Raw genomic sequence first — 26,336 nt, 5'->3', positions numbered from 1 at the left:
GCTCAGTGGACACTTCAGGGTTCATCTCCTGGGTTTTCAATGCCTCAAAATGGAGTGAGTTCTTAGGACTGCTGTTCAAGTGCATCCAGAATTTTAAGGATCTTTTCTGAATAGGTAATGCCTTGTTGGGTGTTTTTGATTGAACTTTTAGCATTGATCGGCAGAATTCTGCATGTAGGGCTTCAATTGGATGCTTGTCCCACTTTGTGTAGTCGTGCATGCTGAGTGGACCCCAAACTTCGCTTCCATATAGCGCAATAGGCCGGATTATGCTGTCAAATATTTTGCACCAGATTGTAATTGGGATGTTTATTTTGTGAAATTTTCTCTTTATTGCGTAGAATGCCCTTCGGGCTTTTTCTTTTAGTGCATTCACTGCCATGCTGAAACTTCCTGATGCAGTAATTACTAGACCAAGATAAGGGTACTGCATTGTGTGCTCTAGGACGGTGCTACCTAGGCTGAACCTGTATCTGTGTTCCTGACACCTGGGCTTTTTTTGGAAGATCATAACTTTGGTCTTTGTTGGATTTACTGTCAGCGCCCATGACTGACAGTACTGCTCTAGCAGATCTAGGAGCTGTTGCAGTCCCTGTTGTAAGGGCGATAGAAGAACCAAGTCATCGGCAAAAAGCAGGAATTTGACCTCCGTTTCTTGGAGTCTGAGTCCAGGGGCTGTAGACTGTTCCAACTGCACCGCTAATTTGTTGATGTAAATATTGAATAAAGTTGGACTCAGACTGCAGCCCTGCCTCACTCCTCTATTTTGTGTGAAAAAATCTGTTCGTTTTTGTCCAATTTTTGTACTGCATTTACAATTTGAGTACATTGATTTAATTAAATCGAAAGTTTTACCCCCTACACCATTTTGCAAAAGTTGGTAGTATAATCCGTCATGCCAAATCGAGTCGAATGCTTTTTTAAAGTCTACAAAGCAAGCAAATATCTTTCCATTTTTTTTTGTCTTTTACATGTTTATTGATTAGGGTGTGCAGGGTGTAAATGTGATCTGTTGTTCGGAAATTTAAGAAATCCAGTTTGATTTTTACTAAGGGTATTTTGTGTGTGTGTGTGTGTCTCTCTCTCTCTCTCTGTCTCTCTGTCTCTCTGTCTCTGTGTGTGTGTATATGAGTTTGAGAGTGTGAGTGAACGTTTGCCTCTGTTTTGTGATGGCCAGGCAGCACTGAGGCTACAGTATACTGCTTCTGGGTTTTGTACTCTCTGCTGTTAAAACTTTGGAGAGAAGTAGTCATGCTGTTCCAAAGACAAAATGAAGAAATGCAGAGCCATTGTGCATTATTGTCACGTCTAGGTTTGTCATAGAAGCCATTCCTTTTTGCTCTGATGGGAATTCCAGTTTACCAACTCCATACCTGTGAACAGTGCAGGAAATGCAAGGAATTGCTGAACAGAAACAGATTTCCAAGTAAACCACTGACACAACACTACCTGTCCTATTGCTGCATCACCGCAAAGCCTGTCCTCCTTATCTCTGCCTCCTCCTAATGATATTTAAAGTGCCCCTCAATAATGCACAACGCCGGCTAATAATAGTGTGTGCAGTGCAGTGGCCGGCCGTCTGTGGGGCTCACAGGTCTCCACTCCTCCCACGCTGTGTGCTCTGTGCAGCTCACCATTGCTCTCTATTTCCTTCTGTCCCACACTGTGTGTTTTGTGTCTTGTTTCTTCCTGTCTCTCTCTCTTTCTCTTTCTTTCTCTCTCTCTCTCTCTAATTCAAAGTGCTTTATTAGCATGACTGAAGTGTTGGTACAGTTTTGCCAAAGCTAGTGTTGTGTCGTATGACCCAGTAATATCACCTCTCTCTCTCTCTCTCTCTCTCTCTCTCTTTCTCTCTCTCCCTCTCTCCCACTCTCTCTTTTTGGCATGCATGACTAGATCTGTGTTGTAATTTAAATGACTTTTAAACGGCAACAAGCACTGTACAAAAAACAACAACAACTTCAAGGAGGGTCACTCTCTCGGGATTATCACAGCCTCACAATAAGAATAGAACACAATCATTACGTACTTATGTAGATTTGTTTGTGTGCATGACCAATCAAAATCTCTTGGTTGCTGGTTCAGGTGATTGTCTGAGCCTTTGTTGTCAGCTATCCATGCCCTTTTGTTTATGTAGATTACATGACTCATGATTAGCTGTCACTCGTTCTACAAAGCTCTACTGGCTATATCACACCCAGTGAGCTGGTACTGGCATAAGGAAGCTTACTTCTAGGGAATTCTACAAGGTCATTTTCCATCTCAAAACTTGGACCACTTTGTTTGGGAGTACATGACAACAGGCAGGTTCAGGATGAAGCTGATTGCTAGGGAGTTCAGTTCATGCAATATGGTTGCAACCCCCCCTCCTCCTCCTCCATCTCCTCTTCAATCTCTCCAAGGAAGACACCAGGTGCATTTTGCCTCTGTTAACTTAGCCTTTTGCTGCTAGGAGAAAACTTGGCAGAGGCTCAAAAATAACATTAGTGCAAGGCCAGCTCTTCTCAGACAAACATACCCTTGCGTCTGGCTCTGCCGGGGTCCCCGTCACCGCTGTTTGCCCCGCTCATCTCTGGACTGCATTGGCCTCTGCTTTTGAAACCGGGGTGACATCACCGGGCCGTGGCTGAAGGAAGGAAAGTTGGAGTTTATTTTTCGGTAATGTGTTAGGCTAGTTCTCTTGCCATGAGCATTTAATTGGAGGATTATGAGTAGTTGTGTTTTGGTAAGATTGCGGGTGTGCATGTTTTTGTTTTAGGTTTATATGTTTTATTTTGCATTGAGGTCACGCATCCACCACCTCTTTAACTATGTTTTTGTAGGTGTGTGGGGGTGTGAATGCAAGCAATGTTTTTGTTGTAGGTGGATACATTTGACATTTGTCTTGTAGTTATGCATGTAATGCTTTGGTGAAAATGTCCTGGCCTTGGTTTCTCTGAAAGCAAATAAACATCACTGCACAGGACACGCCTGGCATCGATCTCTGGTGCTCACTGTACAATGGTGCCTGAGAGAAAGACCATTAAAACATGAAATATGGATGACTCTAGCTATCTCTCTTATACTGGCTCTTGGTGCTACAAAAAAATGGCAGAGGACAAGTGCTTGGGGTTTCACAGTTTTGGTTGCAGTTTGTTTACAGAACTTGTTCAGATGTCGAAAAGGACACCCTCCTTGTTGTCAGCTTAGGCCTTGCATGTCATTTCTAAACATATAATAGCTCTTTTATTAAACTGATCCAACACCTAATTAGTCGTTTTATGAGTAGATGCCAATCCTGGAGTGTTCACTGAGGTTCATGTTCTCGCAAGGCTCCTTTTTAAAAAGGTTGTTGTTCATGTTGTGAATCTCTGAATCTACAATTTTTGTCTTCTGCGACAAGTGATGGCCTAACCAATTTTGCCGGCAGGCTTCAAGGCTCAAACCCCTCAATCAGACTTTCGGTCACACTAAAAAAAATTGTTGCTTCTGCTTGAACAGCAGTTCTGTCAATCAAATTTGGCTGACATATTTAACCTCTGCAACTGGGCTTTGTTTGCTTGTTTTTGTTTGCTTGTTTGTTTGTTTGTCTGTCTGTCACTGCATGGAGGAGCTCTATCTCGGGGAACCCTGGGAACACGTTTGCATAAAACATGAAGCTGAAGTTCTCAGTGTTTCTCGCAGCCGCAGGTATAAACGAAGGCCATTGATTTGCATCACATGAATATGGGCTCAGTGTCGGCACAATACCTTGCATACAGGCGAGGAGTGGTGCAGCAGTTATTTGAATGCATGATCATGGGTGTGACAGTGGAGCACACTGTCCACTCCATAAGGTTTCCTTTCACTGGGTTTATAAATATCAGTAAAGATGAAGCCGGGGGACATAAAGGCTGCTTTGTGCTCTGCGTGTGTCCAGGAAGGGCTTTCTCTCTCGTGTGTGTGTGTGTGTGTGTGTGTGTGTCTGCAAGTGTATGAGAGAAGTCTAAAGTGTGTGTTTAATGCAAACCTGGTAGGACGTTTTGGATTAACCCTTATCAGAAACCCAGCCATGTCATGCATGAGTCGGATGACAAACTCTCTCTCTCTCACTCTGTATATCTCTCTCTCTCTCTTCGATGGCTAGCGGAATTTTCCAGCAGGTTCTATGCGACGTCTGAATGCGCTGGGCGGAGCTTCAGCTTCGGGGTTGTTTTGTTTTTGTCACGCTGTCACGCCACCAGAACTGTAATTATGGAGTAGTAGCCTTGTCAGGGTGGAGTGGGGGTGGAGACTGCGCACTCTACATCTCTCCAGAACCCTGTGTTTTCAAGGAACAGGTTTGTTGTCCTGGATGTGTCTTGAGTGTGGTGGAGTGTGTTCATGCAGAATGTGTTTGCCGTGCTGTCTGTGAAGGTCAACGTTGCCACCGGAGGCTGATTGGCTGATTGATGGCAAACATTGACAGGCTAGTTTTGCCCTGTGCTGACATTCCACCACAGGAGGCTCATGGTATTTTAAAAGCACACTTTAAAAGGCTATCCCCCCCCCCACCTCTCCCAACTAGCTGGGAACTGGGTCTCCAATTCATGTGTGTGTCCATGTACATAGGTGTGCGATTTAATTCACAGTCTTGCACATTTGTTAAATGTGGAGGTTATGAGAGATGAAGGTAGTAAGAACTGGGACCCCACAGTCCAAACCAGCCACCCCGGCACACACCTTGCCAACACTCTAACACGGGTAAGGGTTTGTTTGGAGGGGGGGCGGGCAGTAGTGTGTAAAGCCTGCAGGGGCAGTTGGAGCCCCGGGGGCCGTTCTGTAACCTGAAGCCTGGAAACTGGGTCAGGGCCAAAACCAACACCCCTGCCACTGCTTAGCTGGCCACGCCACCTGGCACATCATGTGATGCGCGGGCCACAGACCCTTCTGACTGCCCCAGACACTTGATGCCCGCTTTTCTTTTTATTGCTGCCAATGCCACAGCGTGTGTGTGTGTGTGTGTGTGTGTGTGTGTGTGTGTCTGTGTGTGTGTGTGTGCGTATCTCTCTGTGTGTGTGTGTGTGTGTGTGTGTGTGTGTGTGTGTGTGTGTGTGTGTGTGTGTCTGTGTACATATCTATGTGTGTGTGTGTGTGTGTCTGTGTACATATCTATGTGTGTGTGTGTGCGCATGCTAAGGTTTTTGAGGACGGGCATCTCAAGTGCAACCAGTCACATAATGTTTTGCATCTGGATTGTTGTGACAGGGAGGCTTTGACAGTAGTTTCTTCTGTTAGTCTCTGTCAGCAAGGGTGGTGTTGATGCCTTGCACAGCTGAAAAAAACAAAATAGTGCTACTTAAATGGAAAGAATAGACAAAGACATTTGATTACCGGTTTGACAAGCCTTATATTGAATAATGAACAGAGTATTTGTTCCCTGATGTTTACATAGAAGGTTTGCAAAAACATGCTCAGATGCTATTTTACAAGCCCATAATGGCAACCCTGTAATTAGGCCGTGGAATGAAATTGCCCAGTTTAGTAGATATCTAGCGCCCCCTCGAGCTTTACGCTGATTGGCTAGCCTGGAACACCAAGACCTTCACAATTGTACAATTGGGAGTGGGTCTGGAAAAGGTCTATTGACTTACGACTTCCAGAAAGGCTGTAACTAGCAGTGAAATTAAACTCAAATTGGTACATTTAACTCTTACCGTTTCTCTCTCTTCGTTTCAAACATGTAGCAATCTTGTAAACAAAGGTTTTAAATGCAGTTGTTTACTCCATTCCAAACAAATACATGCCCATGCCGGATATTTGAAGTATTTGCGCGCCTGTGTTTTAGGGACATTGGAAATTGGCTTCAATGGCCTCTTGGCCAGACAGACCTGCTTAAAGTTCGTATAGGTATTCCCAGACTACTGATTGGCTGCCCTGCAGCCAAATACTATTCACAATAGGCTCACACTAGGCCACAACTTTGACCTGAATCTCCATCTCGAAGTGGTTAAGGCTTGGTTAGACTCTTCCGGCTGTCAAAGCTTGCCGGTGGGTTTTCCCGAAGTTCTGCGCTGTGTATTGAAAGGAGATTGACAGGTCAACAACCAGTCACCTCTGTTAGCTGGCAGTGGAGGGTTGCTAGCTTGCTAACTTGCAGATAGTTGGCTTACACAACATTTCAGACATGTTTTGGGGCCTTAATAAAAGCTTTTTTAGGATGTACAGTGTCTATTCCATAATAATAATAACTTTCACAAAATCCAAGCATAAAAAAGCCAAACATATTACATGTATCTAGGGGGCGCTGTGGCGAAACTAGCTACAGCGCTCATACCATATACGGCTCTGAGTGCCCACGGCCCAAAGGCCAAAAAATATACTTAAAAAGCCTTGGACCCTACTCCAACTCCAAGCACCATTTTGGTTGATTTTGAGAGCCGTCTTTTACTTCTTTACACAATTTAGTGCCAACGCATGACGTTGGCCCATGTAAAAAAATTAGAGATGCCTTCGTCAACGCTTTCAATCGAAGAGCCTGACCGAGCCGTAACGTAACGTGTGGAGGAGGTTAGTGATCAGAGGGATGGTTTGCGTCACAGTCTGTATTTGCGTCACAGTCGGTATTTGCTCAGATTCATCTGTTTTTTTTTTTTTAGTGGTCATTTAGTGCTCATCCGTTTTTTTTTTTTTTAGTTGTGAAGTCTGAGATTTGCATATGACGAAGGAAACACCCATGTTTTCTGTTCATGGAAGCCTTGTGGCCATGAACCGAACTTTCCTTATTCAACAAAGCTAAAGTAGAACATTCTATGTCATCTTTAATATGCTAATAACATGCTCTGTGAATGTTGCTCTGACTTTCATAGACTGCCCTCTCTCAGGCCAGGATCATCAGGTGTTACTGTAGGCTCAGGCTTTTGGTTGTTGCAGAAAATGATGAGGGGGCTTTGCTTTTTGGAAACCGTGCCAATAGGTTGGCTTTCAGGCAGTTGCCTTCAGTGGTGTGGCGTGGTGCTTGTTTTTTCAGCTGAGTCAGGTGTGCAACCCAGCGATGGTGGCTAACCAACAGCGAACCACACAGCAGATTTGCAGAGGCTGCATTCTCTCCTTCTCCTTCCTCTTTCTCTCTTCATCTTTCGGTTTGTCCCTCTCTCCTCTGGTCTCTTCCTCTGTCTTTTTATCTCACTTCTCTCTCTCTCTCTCTCGATTGTATGAGGCCAGGCTGTCTGTCCCTTCAGGAATCACAAGACCTGTAAACCTGCTGATGTGGTGTGGAACGGCGGCTGAAGCCAGAGCTTTGTAAGCAGAGCAGCAGCTGGTAGGGAGGGGGGAGGGAGGGGTGGTGCAGAGAGTGTATGTCTTCACTGTATGTCTGCAGCAGTGCCACCCCCATCCCTCCACCAGCTACACCAGCTCCCACACCACTACCTCCCTAGTCACATAGATCAGTGCTTGTTGTTGTGTTGGTGTCTTTTTAAGGTGGTAATCTTAAACTGGATTGCTTTATGAAGATTTGAGCTACCTTGTTAGGACCAAGTAGGTGGTTATTCCCAGAGTGGTATAGGGCTGTAACAATGAACTATTAATTGATTCATTTTTGACTATTCGATACATTCTTGGGTTTGGGAAACACTCGTTGATATTTTTTTCACCTTTTTCTAGCATTTTATTGATTAAACAACTAGATTAATCGAGAAACTAATTGACAGATTAATCGACTATCAAAACAATCATTAGTAGTGGCCCTAGAATGGGGTTTTGCCTCTCTCTCTCTCTCTCTCTCTCTCTCTCTCTCTCTCTCTCTCTCTCTCTCTCTCTCTCTCTCTCTCCTCCTTCACTTCTCTCTCTCTCTCTCTCTCTCTCTCTCTTCCCCCCCCCCCTTAGTTAAAGAGTGTCACAACCAAGCCTACACGGGTGTAGGGGGGAGAAAAAAGCATGCTAAAACAAAGTGGTCTTTGTGTGCCGGAGGGGAGGCGAGTGAAGGAAGCCAGAGTATACTTCAGAAATCTAGCGGTGAGACAAGGTCAGCGCAGGCCACTACCGCTCCAGAGGCTCTCAAGAAGAAAACAAACTTGTTCAGGTTGTTCACTCTCTCTCTCTCTCTTTCTTTCTCTTTTTCTATCTCTCCCTCCTACTCCCACACTCTCCACAGCCCTGTGCTGATCCGACCCTTATCACAGCGACTATTATTAGATCACCCTTGCCTGGCTAAAGTGATATAAGAGGCCTTGCCTTTGTAGGACAGTGCAAGGATCAGACGACTGGCTGAGTTTCCATCATGACCACACATGAGTTCTTGCCCCGATCACGCAGCTACTGCGTGATGCCGAGCATGAGGAGGGGTGTAGGTGATTATAGTGTTACTGCTCTCTGATGTGGTCCTTCTGTCCTTGCTTAAAAAAAAAACAAAAAAAAAGTCTTGTGGTCTTTCAAAGTGATCGTTACTTATGTCTCCTCACTAAAAAGGACTGCAAGCCACCTCCAGGAAACATAATAATTTGCAAAAACTCCACCACCATTGATTTTGACTTTTATTTTGTATTTAATATCCTCAATAAGAAGGAGTGGCTGTTAAGACATACCAGCAGACGTGGAATGGGAGTGAACATGCATCACATAGCGAAATGACTGCTGAGCTGATGAATGCTTGAAAACATTTAGTCATCCATCAGTCATCATTCACATCTGAAAGGTCTGACTGCTAAATGGACATTGTTCTGCTTCCCTGTGCGGCTCGAACTCACCTCGGAATTTATTTTGCCATCAAACACTTGGCTCACTTTGGCCAAAGTCAAATAGCACAGAGAGCCCAGGCAAGTCCTCTGTGTGTGTGCTGTGCCAACAGGAGCCCAGTAGGCCTCTGCTGAGCGTGATCAATCTATAATGCCAAATAAATAGATAAACAGGCAGCCAGGGTTTGCTTTCCCGCCAGTCACATGTGTGGGAGACCAGAGGAGGGTGACCCAAATAGCCACTAGAGAGAGAGAGAGAGACAGACTGAGAGAAATGCCAGTGATTCTGCTCTCCTGTACTGTAGATCAACCCCTCTCTCTCTCTTTCTTTCTTTCTTTCTTTCTTTCTTTCTTTCTTTCTTTCTCTCTCTCTCTGTATCTCTCCGTCCTATCACCTTAGACAAGCCCCTGGAAAGTACAGATATAAAACCTGATAGCTCTTGTTCAGTCGCTGAGCTTAGTCCTCACACCCCTGGTGAGTGTAATCCATATTGCCTCTAATTTGGGTCAACGGAGTCCGGCCGTCTCGTGCAGCAGTGTCTGTCTGCACACACACACACACACACACACACACACACACTAGAACAAACAAACAAACTCAAACTCCTAACCCCCTCACCGCAGCCTTGTGTTGCCAAAGCCAACAACCGTGGCTAACACGGCTAGCCGCATTTGTTTTTATTTTTTATTTTTTTTATCTAAACTGCACCTGCAACTCTTGTGCTTGCTAGGAACATTTTAGAAGGTCTATCCTAAATGTACTCTTTGTGTGGTTTTAGTTGCCATTTGACTATCACATTCATTCCAGGCCTCAATAGCTTGTATTTACCAAAGTGTGAGCAGATAAATGCTCGACTGCTCGGACTTGGAACAGCTGTTGATTTCACTTCCTCAATTTCTTGATTGGCAGGGAAATATGAGCATGTCATACTATATTATATTATTGTTGTGGTATTGTTCCTGCTCTGTGTAGGGATTTGTTTGAGTGCACAGATGCTATCAGCTTCACCTGTTTGGACTCTAGGGACACTGAGGTAAATCGTAATCTCAGTAGCTCCTGTTCAACCCCATGGATCTAGAGCTATGCATGCACACACACACACACACACACACACACACAGAAGGAAAGATATTCCTATTATGTCATCAATTTAACAAAGTAAGTAAGTTGGGATCTGAAATGTCCATCACTGTTTGAGGCCATCCTTAAAAATATTTTAGTTTGCCGTAACCCGACCGACCCTGTCAATTTAGAAACCGACCCAAATATTAATTTTTTCCCCTTTTTAGTCGACCGACTTGCGGTTGTAAACTTCGCGTTAATACCGACCGATTGTTTTTTTTTTACTCTAAACAACCAATACAAATGCAATAAAATATTTATTTTAGTAGGCCCAAGTATTGTGAATATAAAATTGCCTACATGCAAGCGTGGCTCACTTAAAAAACACCTGTGGCGTCATCTCTACCATTGGTTTTTCGCATGTCACACTATGGCCTCTGCAGCGTTTCATTCACACAAACTGATAGCGGCTATTCGCAGTTCTGGAAGAACTGTGGCCAGATCTTTTCTCATCCCTTCTCCCCTAGTCTAGCGGTGACCGTGTCGAAGGTATTGAAATTGGTTGTGGTCTATTCAGCATTTCTCAAAATATGGGTCCATCATGGAGACTGCTGGTCCGCCGGATTAGGTAGGTGAAATTAGGCCCGGTGCTTCATCTGAGCAAACAAAAATATTTTTAAGGATGGCCTGATTGACAGACAGCTCCATACCTGTATTTCTCCTCTTCATCTTTACATAGCCTTAATTGATGTTGCTGGCTATGTGCTTGCCTACATAGCAACACACACACACACACACACACACACACACACACAAGCATGTGTGACCACATACCCTCATGAGACTCATGTCAGAACCTGACCAATAAAAACATTATTTTGCCCCTGGAGTTGGTGGTGGGGTTGCCATGGCATTGTCTGCATGTTTGGGATGATTGGCAAGCCACAGGTAATCAAATTTCAGACCATGTAAACAAACTGCCGTTAAAATGGCCACCCCCCTGCTGCCCTCCACCCCCAAAATGGAACATTTACGCTTCATTGGCATAGCCTAGCTGACCTTAAACTGACTGAGGGACTGCCCCCTTCTCCCACCCTTCTTTCTGTCCTTCCTCTTCTCCTCTGCCAGCCTCCCCTCGGACGCACTCGTTTTGCTCTCTCCTCGTCACTCGTTCACTCTCGAGGATCACATTCTTAACCGTAACTCTCGGGCCAACACTGGCCATAAAACCGCGTCGGGGGCACTGTCACGTGAGTCAGGTTGGGAAGAGCCGTGCGACCGTGTAACTTGCTACCTGTTTGCGCAGCTCGGCATGGGGTCGCGTGTAGAAAGGGCCTGGGGGTGGGGGTACGGGTATGCCACGTCACGCCCCACACCACACCCTGGGGCTCTGGGGGTTGGGTGGGCTCTCCGTTCAGGCGTCTTTATGTTGTTCTTCAGAGTGCGTACTATTATTACCATCAGTGAAGGGTGTAACCGGTCTCACCACAGTGGGGAATGCACAGACCCAGAGAATGGCTTAGGCATTACAGGTCTGTCCACTGAACGAAGGGCTGTCTAGCTGGAGATGATTAAAAGGGCCGTCATCAGCTGTCAATCAATGCCCTTCACTGTACCTCAATCCCCCACTCCCCATGACCATGGGTTGTTTTTGGATTGGTTAAGGGGGGGGGGGGGTGCGTTTTTTTTTTTTTTTTTTTTTTTTTGTTTCTTTTGTTTTGTCTTTGTCTTGTTTGTTTTCTCTACTTCCCCCCTCCCCCTCTCCATGGCTGCACACGCCGAGCTCGTTATTTACACTAAGTAAATCCAGGGCTTCCTCTGGGCTGCGGAATGAAAGAAAGCCGTTTTTATCAGTGACATTAAGATCCCCCCCTAAGTTCACTCTCATCCTGAATGATTAATGGGGTCAAGAAGCGATGCATTTGTGCGTACGTATGTGCGAGCCTTGGAGGGGTTTGTGCACGTGCGCAGGCACATGTATTTGTGTTTGCGGTGTGCCAAAGCAATTGCATTTATGACCTGCATTGGATTTAGACCATTCTTGAGGCCTCGCAAGGCAGACAGGGTCAGACTAATCTACAGCCTGGTATCGTGGAAAAATCCTCCAGAAGGCTCTGTTACTTTTGCAAGTCCTTGTGTGGAGCTTTTTTAGCAGAATAAGTGCACTGTGGTGTGACAGGGGAGTTATATAAGCCCCTTGTTGAGTGCTGGAAGACCCAGGTGAGAAATGGGGACAAAAATCACACCAATTTGGCCGATGTGTTAAAAGCCAACCACTTGCTCGTTTACAATGTGAAACTGAAATACTTCTCTTCTCCTCTGTTCAAATTTTTCATTTGGGCACCTGGGATCAAATAGCCCATGCTGTTGCTGGCCACAGGTCTTGCTGACCTATGAGGGGTCATCACTCCTGTGTCCTGTCATCTAGTCACCCAGCTCGCATACGCAAGAGCATCATCAAATATTCCCTATAAGGGAGACTGATGTTTGCAGCAGAAGGCCGTTAATTGGGCACTAAGACATCAGGTGACGGAAGAGGAAAAGTCATGTTTGTTTGGCACGGTGAAGTGCTGTTATGTGTAAGCGTAGCCTTAGTTGCCTTCTTTTACTGCTCTGTTTATCACTGCAGTTCAGTGATAAACTCCTTATGAAAATATGTATATCTATAGATATTTTTTTTTTGTGCTGTTTTTCCTACCAGTTAATTGTTGGCCAAGTGCGCCCTGATTGTTTCATCTTCTCTCGCTTCCTCTGCTGATTAGCTGTTGGCAGGAGGCTTCGGGGGGCACTTGGATGGATCGGAGGAAATGTTTTGCCCTCCCTGAGCGCCACGGTGGAAATATTTGCCCTCTGTTGGCACATCTCTTTCCTCACTTCATCCTCCCCGCCGAAGAGGGTCTCAGTGACGTAAAAGTCAGAGCTTGAGGCTTGAGACTGAATGAGCTGATCCGTCCAGCTTGCAAGATGATCTGCAGTGGTGATTCTGAGGCCTGTGGTTTGGTGTGGCATTGGCATCGCGCTGTGCCTGTCTTTTTTAATTGTTCTTTTCCCCCATCTCAAGTTTGCAATTTGAATTCCCTCTCTCATGAATGCTGTCTGCATTAGCAATGGTGATTGAAACCATATCCTGGGCAGAAGAGATTGAGCCACTGAAAGAGCCACTGAAAGCTGAGTAAGTCAGTCTCTCACCCATAATGCATTCTCTCTCTCTCTTTCTTTCTTTTTTTTTCTTTCTTTCTTTCTTTCTTTCTTTCTTTCTCTCTCTGCATCCTTCCCTCCTCACATGCTCATCTACTTTCCTCCTGGGCTGTAAATGATGTATGAAATGGCAACACAGGACAGCTCCAACCCCTGACCGTGCATTCATTATCTGCTCATTCATATGGATACCTGTGTGGCAATTGACACAGTCCGTCCCTGACAACCAATAACCCCCCCACACACACACACACACCACCACCACCACCACCACCACTACCACACATCCCCGCCCCCCACAGCAGCATCTCACACTCATCTCCTGCCAGAGGACACATGCGACAATGTGTGAAAAGAACAGGGGGAGGACATGAACAGGGATCAGATCATAGTGTTCCACACTTAGGCACCGCAGCGTTCCTTACCCCTTAGGGTGCCCCCCCCCACCCCCACCCCGCAGAGCTTTGTTACTCAGCCTCTCCAGGAGTCCCAGCAGTGAGCCCTTACGTAACTTGCTGCCTCCCGCCCCTCAGCACCTCGTCACTGGGATGGGGTAGGGTAGGGTAGGGGGTGGCTTTGGGTGCTACTCCTTCAGCTGTTACGTAAGGAACGTTGCTGACAAATTCTAATGAATCGTGGTGCCAGTAGAGATTCAGAGAGACCCCCCCACTCCACCCCCCGGACTAATTCAGCCGTCCGCCTTTTCAGCAGTCTTCTAGATTGTTCTCTGGAGGTTTTGTGTCAGCAGATGACTCATAAGTCCCTCAAGTGCTGCTGAAAGACTGAGGGAGAGAGGTGGAAGGGGAGGAGGCGGGGGGTGGCTGGCTGTTGGAAGGTTGTCCTTGCAGGGTATGTATGTGTAGACAGAAAAGGAGAGGGTGCAGTTGCACTGCATCCTCCAGGAACCATTGAGTGCATTGTGCATCCTTCATAATTAGGCTGACCGACAAATTGATGCACCGTATCAGATAGCCGGATCAAGGATTTAAACCACCAATCAGCTGTGAGATAAGGAGGTTGACATTTTGACCTCTGGGTGGTTGCAGAGAGAATAACAGTATTTGGCTCAGCCTTCTATTCTGGTGTATTTGTTTGCATATTTTTTTTTTTTTATGTATGTGTATTTGGGCATGGGTCAACCATTGGGTGGAATGGGGTCTGATATGTGTGTTGCTTCAGGAAAAAAAACATCTATGCACTGAATAATTATATGCAGCTTCAATGTCAATCTCTCTTAAAACTGACCAGAGGAATTCCGCATCTTGGTTAGATGCAATACACTGCCAAGCCTACCCTTATCAAACTGTGAGATAACTGCCTTTATCAGGCTCTTATCAAATGTCCAACACAACCGCACTGCTTTCCGCTTTCCATAGATTTATGATTGCCGATAAGCTTCTGGGAGTGCACAAGTCGGTGGTGTCAGGATCACCACTTTGCCATATTGATTAAGATAGGAATCAGTTTAGCCTGCATCTCGCACTCTCCGGCTCTATCAATCTCTTTTTTCCCTCTGTCGGGCGCTTCCTTTGCTAGTGCCCGATATCTGAATACCAGTGAGTGAATTTCCTCATTTGTACTGTCCCCATCAGGGTTGGCTCTGCAGGCGCTAGGGTTTAGCCACAGTGCTAAGACCACACAATGTCTCCTGTGTTGTACATGTCACACATGCACACAACTGTGTGGGAAAGTCCTGCACATTTTGTTGTTCCTTTTCTTCCTAAAAGCTTTGAGAGGATGTCATTGTTGGTCATTGCCTGTGGAACTCAAGCACCCCACCCCACCCTGCACCCTTTTATTTTATTTCCTTATTTTGTTTAAGTAGCTTATTAGGCTAGGAGATATTAGGCTGGGGCGATTGTTGTGCGATTAGCACCACGTGTTGGGTATTTGGTGACAGACAGGAGGTGTTTTGAGGGGAAACGTGCTGCTTGTCCATTGTTACCCAAAAGCGATAATCTCTCAATAGGCCGCCGATCCGCTGAAACATGCTAATTCCACTGTTTGTTCAGAGTTTGCCCAACTGACCGCTACTCTTATTAAAAAAGCACCATTATTCATGCCTTTGCGGACACGGAATGTTCTAGTCAAAATATGTGCGAGGGAACAAGCATTCAGATGTACACATTTACACACATACACATTTACACGCATGCACTCAAGCTTAGCTGCCTAAGCAACAACAGCTGGTTCTTCTGACCTTTGGTGTGTTTGCGTAGTTTTTGTATGTTCTTTGTGGTCACATGTCTGTTTTTGAGGGCAATCTTGTGCAAATGCTTATTCTATACATTGTGCTATCATATATAGCATGCATGCTAATGGTAAATGTCTGTCTCTGTGTCTGTGTGTCCCACAGATTGATCGGCCACTCGATGGGGATTCACCGTGGAGCTCCCACCTGTGCAGTCTGCCCTCCGCCCCGCCGCCTCCCCTCCCTCTACCGCACTTCCTCCATACAAATCATGAAACTGGTATTAACTGAATGGCAATCAATATGGATTTTTACTAATTTCAGTAGACAATAAATACCAACGCACACACACATTCACACACAAACACACACACACATATATATATACACACACACACACACACACACATACACACACATGCCTACACATACATATGCATGCTTTACCTTAAAGGGAGTGACCTCATGACAAAGCCATATCTAGGCGAACGCAACAATACCAAATAACCCCACAGCGTTGGTGGAGCATCTCTGAATAAAAGAAAAACAATCGCAAAATAGGACAAAGCAAACAAGGAATGTACCTTTGAGAGATTTTTTTTTGTTGTTTTCACTCATCATTGAGTTACCTCGGCAACACAGTGAAGACGACGGCATTAACAGACGTTCGGACGACACAGGGAGTTTATACTTTTTTTTTTAAAGGAGAAACCATTGTTTGTAAGTTGTCATAGGTTGACAGTTTGTTTTTTCCTCTCTAAACAAACACTTGTTTGGTTTTCGCCTTCGGTTGTCGGTTGGAGAGGCCTGACGGTGCACCATTAGCTCGGCCGTGTGCATGCCGGCGACCATGGCACCTCAGAACACTGACGCCGACGCAATGCAGGTGCAAGGCGTGGTGGTGGTACCCGCCAAACGCAGCGTGGGGCTGGAGAATGGAGGGGGAGATAAAGGTGGACATGGCGGAGGCAAAGGAGGTGGTGGTGGAGGAGCAGGAGGACCATGTGGAGGAGGAGGAGGCAAGGACCTGGAGGGCCAAGAGGAGTCACCGAGCGAGGGCTCTATAGACCGCATTCCGCTCCGTCAGTGGATCATGCACGGGGCGGTCATGTTCGGACGCGAGTTCTGCTACGCTATGGAGACGGCATTGGTCACTCCTGTCCTGTTGCAAATAGGTAAGACATTCTCTTGTTTTCTTAGTTGCTCACTTCATTCCAGCTATATCGCTTTAGTGACCTGGTGTGAACCCGGTGTTCGCTTATACAAAAGTGAACCTAATAGTAAGTTGTGGCCTTACGAGAAAAGGAGCCTTAAGAAGCAGGACCTCCTTTCTCAGCTTATTGTCCACTGCCACTTTCACTTTAAAACCAACTCAAAGCAATGCAGGAGGACCACAGCACCCAGGGCCAAAGGGGAACTCTAGAGGCCATAAACATAAATAATATCCAACTTTCAGTAGGTGGTATATAATTACGAGCCAAGGATCTAACCTTTACAGTTGCACACTTGAAAGAAAGGTTACATTGGTGAAATTCAGCTTTGGTTTGTTTACGTAAGGACAATGTTTTTCATGCCACCAATCACACACATATACACACACACACACACAAACATAATCACACCCTCTCGTACCTCCGTCCTTGTGTTGCTTGACCGTGCAGGGATAAGACACTGTCATGATGCTAAGTAACCGCCTATCCTTTCAGAGGGGTCAGCAGCTCATCCCTGATTCAGCCAGGGGAGGGGTGGGCAGTGTGTGTGAGCGTGAGTGTGTGAGAGACTGTGTGACTAAGCACAAGATTAAAATCCCAGTGTCAACTCAGCAGTCCCTATCTATAGAACAACAGGTAATTGGCAACTAGAGATCCATCCTTTGAATAATATAAGTTACGGCCTAAAAATAAGGCAAAGGGACAGAAATCCTGGCAAAGGAACATTTGACCTTCCCACACTATGTCCTTGGGCAGAATGAACAAAGGGCAGTTTCAGTATTGTGTCTTTTTATAGACAGGGCATCATTCACCAAAGGGATATGTAGTTTGAATGGATTTGAACCTTGTGTGTGGACCACACATACGGTACAAACATGCACATGTGCAAGTGTGTATAGATATGAAACTAGTGTGTGGAGATGTTCCAGATGTTTTGACCACGGAGTCTGGCATCAGTGCTGGGATGACGGATAAACACACACACACACACACATTAATACCCACATTAATATACACACAGACCGGTGTGTGTGTTTGTGTGTGTGGCCAGGCTCACTCCGTCTACTAAGATCAGCAGGATTACCTCTACACAGGATGCAGTCTCTTACACAACCCTCTCCTCAGAGGAGAAAAAACAGAAAGAGGTGTCGCTTAGTGCACTTGCTCACGTCAGGTCCCCCCACACACACACCCCGCCCCAGAGACGCATAGCTCCGTAGCCTGGGATGCTCCTCATTGCTGTCTCTCTCTCTCTCTCTCTCTCCCTCTCTCCCTTCCTCCGTCTGCGGGTCTTTTTAAAGGGGTCTGACTCATGGCAATGTTGCAGGGAATCTCAGGAATGACAATGTGAATAAAGATGTGTTTGAATAAATGAAAGAAAGAGGGGGATGGATGAATGAATGCACTGAGAGTGTTTGTTCACAGGGATGCACTAGCTAGGAGGCAAGCTTAGAATTTGTGTGTTTCTGCATGAGGGAACTGGAGAGTTCAGAATGTTTCTTGGGTTGAAGGCTCTTATATCTACGCAAACTAACCTCATTCCACAGTGCATACACTGGGATTTATATTCAGTGCGCATATGATGAAGTGGGTGTGTTTGTGTTTGTGTGTACGTGCACCTGTGGTCATACCAGTTAAGCGCATAAGTATTTCGCTGCCCTAGCTCGCCAAAACTGATGTAACTGTGGGGTATAAATAGGCATGGGTGCCCATAGAGGTTGCCCAGGCACAGGTGCAGTTACCAGCTCCACTGTTACTCTTGTGTAGCCCCCAACAAGTAGGTTTCCAAAAGCTCTGTTTACACAACGCCGATAAGCTACTGGTATGACCGAGAGGCTGTACACCGTGTACAAAGCCAAAAGCTAAACCAAAATATCAGCAGGGATGCAAACAGCGTGCCTTTTGGCGGATGCCGCCTTTTTCACGGCTGTCTGGGTGACTTGTCGGATCTGCACGATTCACACAAGTTTTTCTTTGGGGGGTGGGGGGAGATCTGATTATAATTTCATCAAAGTTAATTCTGTATTAAAATGACTACATAAACACACAGCCTACCGTTACAGTCCATGAAACATAGGAAGTGTAAGACAACACTAAATCAAAAAGCTGCGCACTTAAAAATCCCATTAGCTGCGCACCATTATCCTACTTCTACAAGGCTGCACTTCACTGCACTCACTGCAAGGATTTAATGTTACACCTATCAGTCCGGGATCCAGTAATTTTGTGTCGCAAGAAAGGTAAGGTTAACCATATTTGATGTCTTCTAATCACATAATTTCTACCATTTGCATTGTGTAATGTTTAGGTTGTCCTAATGTGTCATTACAGTCTTTACAATAACTATACCAGGTTAGTGCTAGTTATACAACAATTGGGTTCTATGGAACTATTTATTTGTTTCTGATTGGCCGAGAGACGTTCCATGAGTTGGAATATCCCTGGACATTTCAACTCCGACTTCGCACAGCTAATAATAAATCACTCCGCGATACAATGCGAAGATTTGACACCATGTTCTCATCGCAGCTCGCGGTTTTGGGAACCCCCAAACCCCTTAACCCCTTTAAATACCGTAACACTTATTCATCATGTTGACAACATAGACTGTAAACAAGCTATTTTACAGTATTTGGTTGACAACTTCAACCCTAACCTTAATCAATGCAATGCAAAAACCTGTTAGCAGGTTGCTATGCTAGTTGTAAGTTAGATTCTGGCTCACGAAGTTTAAATACTACCCATATATATATATATATATAGAACACCTATCAGTAGGGAATTTAAAAAAATAAGATATAAATAAAATTAGTTGGGGGGGAAACCCCCCAAACCCCCTAATACAAACAACCTATTTTACAGTCTTAGGTTGACAACTTCAACTATCGTTAAAATTGTTCAACGTCCACGACCAGAATGATTATTTGATTACTACCCATCTCCATAGAAACGGACGAGGTAGTAGCCTTCTAGCCTCAGCTGGCCAATCACAGGGCGAGTAGGGCGGGACTCTTCCCCTACTACCCTGCAAAAAAAAAAAATTCGCTCCCAGCTCTCCACTATTTCAAGCAATGGGTTATTCCTTAGCAAACCATAACGAAACAGTCCTTCACCACATCTGTGGATTAAGCCACACAGTCAACTCAATGTAGCATTAAGTAAGATAAACGAGGATGCTAATTGTTCTTAGCATTGCCAGCATTGTGTATAATATGATTGTCACTTGGAGGAGACTAACGTTAGCATAATTAGCTAACCGCTGCTAATGTGCTAGCATCGTCACATCAGGCTGTGCACAGTAATATAACATTTATTCACCATAAATTAATAAAGTTGAGTGGTTCTGCAATGTAGACAATGTATTTTTGCAGTACCACGTCCCTTACATGACATGGCCCATTGTCCTTGTAACATGCATTCAGCAAACCTAGATATGAATGTGATTTCAGCCCCGACTTTCAACATTTCTTTCAAGAAGACATGTAAACCAAAGATTCTAGAGCGCTACGCTCTAGAATCTTTTAAAACCACCAAGACCCATAGACAGTAAAAAGAAATGGGCTTAACAGACTCCGTGATTTTTCAATGGGAGGGCACTGAGTCAAATAGAACGATTTTTCAGTTGGTCCCCCAGTACTCTAGCCTCTCTTAACCGTGGCGATAGCCATAGAACTGAATCTTGTAACTCATATGATAGACACACAGAAATTCTTTCACATTTCCTTAGCCCTTCAAAGTCATCAAAGTTAAACATTTATTTATGTATTATTATTAATATTATCCTCACCAAAGTCGTGTTAATGTTGGAAGCTACCATACATGATCATCTTCAAAAAACAGTCATGCTAAAACAAAACAAAAAGTTATAGCCTTGAAGCTATTTTTCTTTCCACTTTTCCGACCCACACGGTCAATTCATCTAAAAACCTCTGAAATGATTACTGCGTTTTTTTTTTTTTTTTTTTTAAATTAGGTTGCCTCTGTGTAATGCTTTACCTTAACATACGGTCGTGTATGCTAGGTTTTGTTTTACGAGTTACCGTCATAGACAGTAAGGTGGACTGAGCTTCTTATCCAAACAATACGGTGATCTCCCTACGGCGAAAAGAGATTACGTCAAAGCTAGCTTCCCTCCAACCAAACAAGCTAACCATTCTTCTTCACGGGTAACCAACATTACGGACGAGGTAGTGGAGTCTGTTTTGCCTTTGTAGTGTTTATGTTGATTACACAAAAGCTACAATATCAGCACAGGATATATGTTATATGAAGTTATAATTTATTTCAAAAAATCCTAGAATGAATGGACTTCTATGGGAGTTAGCAGAGAGGTGGTCCCTCCAGCCCTACGCCGATTCTTCTACTTCGGAATAGCCTGCCCCCCCCTTGCCAAGACCCGTAACGAGGGATCTGGAATGTTGGTTACCTAGCAACCAAGATGCTGTCTATTGAAAAGGGAACTATTTTTTGATGCGTAAGAGCGATGTCGAAATTAACATTTTTAAACAATAATGGGTGTTTTTCAGATTATTTAGTTTGTTGTAGAATTGTTGTATAAAAGCAATATAGCTTTTCGTGATCGTGGGATTGGTCATGGATATTCCCGCGGCTGTTGTTCCCTCGCGCCTTTCGGCCTCCGCCCCGTGGCTACGGCGAACAACACCGTGGGAATGACCAACCCACTCTCACTTTCGTGCTATATTGCTTAAGTAACACACTAAGCTACATTTTACATGACTAGCAAAAATACGGTTGGATTTTTTTTTAACCTTGTTTGTTCGCCAGTCAGTTTAGTTCAGTTCGGACAGTCTAGCAGTATTTTGTCCTGTAATATTTTAGTAGCAGCCTAAAGTTATATCCAACTCCACCCCTTTCCAGCGTGTAGCCTAATGGTAGCGCACTTGTTTAGGCTAGCAGCTTGTTGACGTCGAGTAGCCTAATGAGCGCTGGTCTAGGCTTTTTTCGTAAATGCAACCCGGTGACAAGTGACAAACTGACTTATTTTCAATGACACCTACCACATAGGGCGAGAAACTGATGTGTGGGCTTATCTTAACAGACAGACCCACTACTGTTGATACATTTTAACTGTACATTTTCGTGCAGAATAACATTATTTTGGGGCACATTGAGAAAGGGGGCAAAGTGAAGTGAACTAATTTGCACTCTGTTATGATACTGTCAGGTCTAGGGTAACACTATGGCTAATATATGCAACTTTTCATTTACAGAATGAGAGAATTTGATGAGAGTGAGGCACTAACACTTAAGAAAGTGGATGAGGGTTGTAAAACAAATTGGAACTGGTCTTGGTTACAGGTTGAAACTTACATTAAATTTTCACATGGGGCAACTTGTTGCAGGGCAACCACATGATTCCATGTGTTTGATTGATGACTAAAGTTCTCAAGAAACTTGAGGTTGGGATGAGTGTGTGAGCAACCTACATGTTACTTATCTGCCTGAATCTCAATATTCTGATCACAACAACTGTGGGCAAATTACAAGTCAGCACCAGTGCTGCATTCATTGTTTTTCACTTTTATAATCACATCATCAAAAGTAGGTTATTGGTTTTACCAAAAGTATTTGGCAGTATTTTAAAACTAAACCTATAAAGTATTTTGATACAAAAACACGATGCAATTTTTTTCCAACTAAATAAAATACAAATTTGTATTTTAAATACATCAGACATGCCTATCCCTGGCTGTTGGCTGCAGTAACTCAAGCTAGGTAGTACTTATTGTTTTGTGTTTATGTTAGTTTTGATCCAATTTGACAGCTTTTCTATGTTGCCCACCCAAAATTTCTACCAGCCCACCCAAATATAGTAGCCTTGCCTAGGTTAGAACCAGCCCTGCCCTGCATGGAGACAAATTTTACGACAATAATGGAGAAAATGTTAGCAAAACTTTAGGTTTTTGTTAACGGAATCTCCCTCCCTCCCTCATTCATCTATTTGCTAACAGCCCACATTCTATGCTCAATCCAGAGAGACAAGTGAAATAAATGTTTTTTTTTTTTTGCAAATTAAGGAGTATTTCCTGATCGGGGAAACCTTTCGGTCCGCGGTTCTATAATATCATTCAATTGTGCCGCAAATTAACAGACAGAAGTGGGGCGTAATTTAAATTCATTGCTCTGTAGACCAGCAATCTACTTGTCGAGGAGGCTCATAATTTGAGAAACGCTGCAGATCATAGACAGAGAAAGCTCTGGGAACAGAACGCGAGGCATATGATTTTGTTGTCACGCCAGCTACTATGGAAAATGAACTTTATAAAGACTGGCTCGCCAATAAAAAAAAAAGGAAAAAGTATGCCAGATGGCCAGTCCAGCCCTGTGTTCAGGAATTATTTAATTATTATAAGCAAAAGTGGAGCGTGCACAATGTTTCATTTATCCCTCCTGATCGGGACCTAATAAAACAGGTATTGGGGACGAAATAAGCATACAGTTTAGCCTAAGCTATGTAAACTTCCAATAATTTCAATAATTTACAACAAATGCTTGACTGGTTGAATGGTCATACATGTCATCAGAATATCACTACCTGTAGCCTAGATCACGAAAGTGTTTAGTGAGTAGGCCTAAGCTTGATGAACCATAAATGAAAAGTTTTCTTAACATTACATTAGGACATTATTACCATTAAACACTTTTACAAAAGTATAGGCCTAGTTTACAGTTAACACTTAATGACCTATCAAATGTCGGGTAATTTAAGTGTGTGATTAGATAAATAGGCACTGGCAGATGCAATAGGTAAATAGATATCTTTGCGTGTTAGCACAAGCAGTAGCCTGTAGGCCAATAAAGGCAAGCGTGTTTGCCACTTACATTTCTGACGGCTGATACTTCAAACTGCTGCAAGTGCATCAAGAAAGGTCCTGCCTTAGACCATGTTAATGGCCAATTGTAGACTAAGATTTGGGGGTGGCCAATCGAATCTCAAGGGTGGCCTGTGCCACCCGGAGCCACCCCTCTGACTCCGCCCCTGCAGAGGTGGTGGCAAAATGTAATTATATGATATTTCCTGTGGGGGCGTGGGCTTCGATAATCTCACTCCTTTTTGACCATACCTCTGTTTGCATCCCTGTATCAGGGAACCCATACTGAAATGGTCAAAATACAAATAGACCCTCTGCACCTATCTGTATATCCCAAAATACAGATAGTCTCCATCCTTGCCATAGGGAATAAATCAGTTGTGTTGTTATTAAGAGCTAGTGCAGGCTGGGTGGTACATTGAGCTCTCCATGGTAAAACAGTGTCTAAATTTGAACCTCTGTAACCAAAAATAAACTACAGTATTAGGATATATGGTGTTTCTCTCCACAGAAAAATGTAAATGGTTTAACTTTTTTTTTCAACTTTGAAGTTTTTAGGTAGCAAGTCCTTCTACCCAGCATGTAACATTTTGTATGTAGGAGAGGTTCTGTCGTTGTCTGGGCTTTTATGAGTTGAGACTGGTTATTACAGGCTGGCGCTTGGTGAGGCATTACAACCATCTGTCTGCCTCTGTAGAGTGGCTGTGTTTTCTGCTCCATTAGTCCTCTGATAGATAAATAAATGTAGTGGTGAGCATGCAAGGGCAACGATCGTCACTCACTGTATAAATGTCTGTCATGTAACTTTGTCCATGACGGCGTCCACCTGTGCAGGCTTTAGCTTAAGGTGACTTTAAAGAAGTATCTGATCTTACACAAAGGGAACAAGGCTTTCACCATAATCACAAGTCACCTGCACTTAGAATATAATTATAGATTCTTTCTTTCTTTCAATTATATAGAGAGCTAGACATCTATACATGTATTCAATGTGTGAAGGGCCGCCTAGAGCTTTTAAGTATGTGGGTGTTCTTTGTTCATATTTAAGGCATCTGTGCAGTCATCTTCTTCCTGGAAGTTTTATCACCACTTTGAGAGGCCTTAGGGATCTTTATCCTTGATTCCCAAAATTCACGTCAGCTGAGGTGCCACAGCTCCCATTGTGTGAGACTGAGAGTGTGTATATTTTAAGAAAGAGGTGCAGAATAAACACAAAAATAAACATGCCTTTTGAGCAGTCTTTTTGTCCCCCTGAGAATTTCTTTCTCTCACACTAGCACCTCTACCACAGTGCAGTATTCTTCTTCTCTCTCTCTCTCTCTCTCTCTCTCTCTCTCTCTCTCTCTTTTCTTTCTCTCTTTCCCCCTACTCCCGACAGGAACCCCACTCTAGCCTGTGTGAACGTGGGAACTGAACAATCACTTGAGGGAATCGTGCCCCTCGCTCTGTTTTTCACAGCTTTTTTGCCACTCATTGTGTATTTAATTATTTTTTCCCACCGCCGAGGCCGACTCAGACGTCCCATCTCAAGATGGATAACCATGCTAGCATTGTCTCGGCCTGGTAAATTGGGGAAACATTGACATATAAATTAACCTCCTTTTCCCTTCCACTCTTATTCCCTCCCCTTTACTCCGCTGTCCTAACTGTTTTAAGCAGTGTTTTCATAACTGATTTCACAACCTCGTAGAATAGTTTCCTGTGCTTTTCCCTCGGCTTTTTCACTGTTTGTTTTTGCTCTAGTATTTTCTTTTTGCTCAAGTTTTTTTTTCCCATGCCTTAGCTCATGTTAGCATTAGCGTGTTTTTACCGGACCGCATCTCTAATCTTGTCTGTCCTTTCTCTGTGGTTACATAAACTAATGGTGAAGGTGTGGGATTTGAGGCGCTCTAATCTAGACAAAGCCTATCTTGAGCGACGGTATTTGATGTTTTCAGGCTAAGTGTTGTCGGGTGGGCTAAAATGTTAGGTAGCTGTTGTTGGCATGAGCCCAATTTCTTTTTTTCTTTTGTATTTATTTTTGTTTCATCTCTCTCACTGATGACCTCATAGGTCATCTTTGTGTCACAAGGAATTATTTATCAAAAGCAAGCTGATTCAAATATTTTAGTGTTTATTGGTTGGTTGCTTTCTGAAGCCCCACCTCAGTTCACTACAAGTTTAGAAAAACGTGTGTGTGTGTGTGTGTGTGTGTGTGTCTAATATGAGGTTGAGCGGATTGCATAATATGCAGTGGTGGATTACAGATGATAAATGCATTTCAGCATGGCACAGCAGGACCTCTGCATCAACACCCCCCCCCCCCCCGTGTGTGTGTGGAGTGGATCTGAGATCAACGTATCCAGTGTTACTTCCTGCCCTTCACCATCCCAACCACCCCACCTCCTCCCACTAGCCAGGAGCCCAGTAATGCCAGCTATGTGCAACAACAGCATTGAAGCCTCCATTTCTGGAAAACACTATCAAGACCAGTAAAAGCAGAGGGGGGAAAAAACAAAACAAAACACAAAGCATCGGAAAATGTGACGTTTGCAAGCAATCCCGGGAATGCGTGACTCTGCACATTTTCCACATTCCCCATCGTGGAACGTTCCCCGTTGGGAATGTTTGTGGATGAGTTCCTGCATTCAGCATGCTCCAATCTCTGCTGTTGATGAGGCCAGAGTGGAGCCAGGTGGCATCAGTGGAATAGGATTTTTTTTTTTTTTTAAAAGAATGCCACTGTCCATGTTGTATGCAAGATTCCACCCTGCACCCCTTTCAAAAAAACCACCAGCTTTATGACCAGGTCTTTCACGGTTAGCAAATCCAATAGAATGATAACATAATCAGCCTTCATGTGCTCCGGTATGAAGAAACTGGGATATAACGATCACTGTTATTCTTCCTGGAGGCAACAGATGTATTGTGTTGGAAAGTAATAGTGTGGGGAAGAATATACTTAGTGTATTGCCCAGTGATGGATCTCAAAGTACTCACCTTCTTTATGTGAGCCAATATTAGCAGCACTATCATGTGCAACCACTGAGTGTTTCATTTGTCAAAACAGCCCTCGTGTCCTCCCCACACACACACACACACACAGCATCAATAAAATTCATCAGCGCGCTCACAGTCAGTTGCCTATTCCAGTAGAGTTGTCTGAGGACACTCCTGTGACATAATTCC

General features: G+C 44.2%; 1 protein-coding gene across 1 annotated transcript in view; it reads left to right on the top strand.

The window, feature by feature from the left end:
* Positions 1-26,336, top strand: part of LOC125285789 (solute carrier family 45 member 4) — a 56,892-nt gene that overhangs the window by 4,360 nt on the left and 26,196 nt on the right. The window contains 1 exon segment of the mRNA XM_048230396.1: positions 15,290-16,299. Within this exon segment, the coding sequence (XP_048086353.1) occupies positions 15,963-16,299 (337 nt within the window). The 5' untranslated portion in view covers positions 15,290-15,962.

Source organism: Alosa alosa, chromosome 20 (assembly GCF_017589495.1).
Source record: "Alosa alosa isolate M-15738 ecotype Scorff River chromosome 20, AALO_Geno_1.1, whole genome shotgun sequence".
Taxonomy (NCBI): Eukaryota; Metazoa; Chordata; class Actinopteri; order Clupeiformes; family Clupeidae; genus Alosa; species Alosa alosa.
This window is presented reverse-complemented; position numbering and strand designations above follow the sequence as displayed.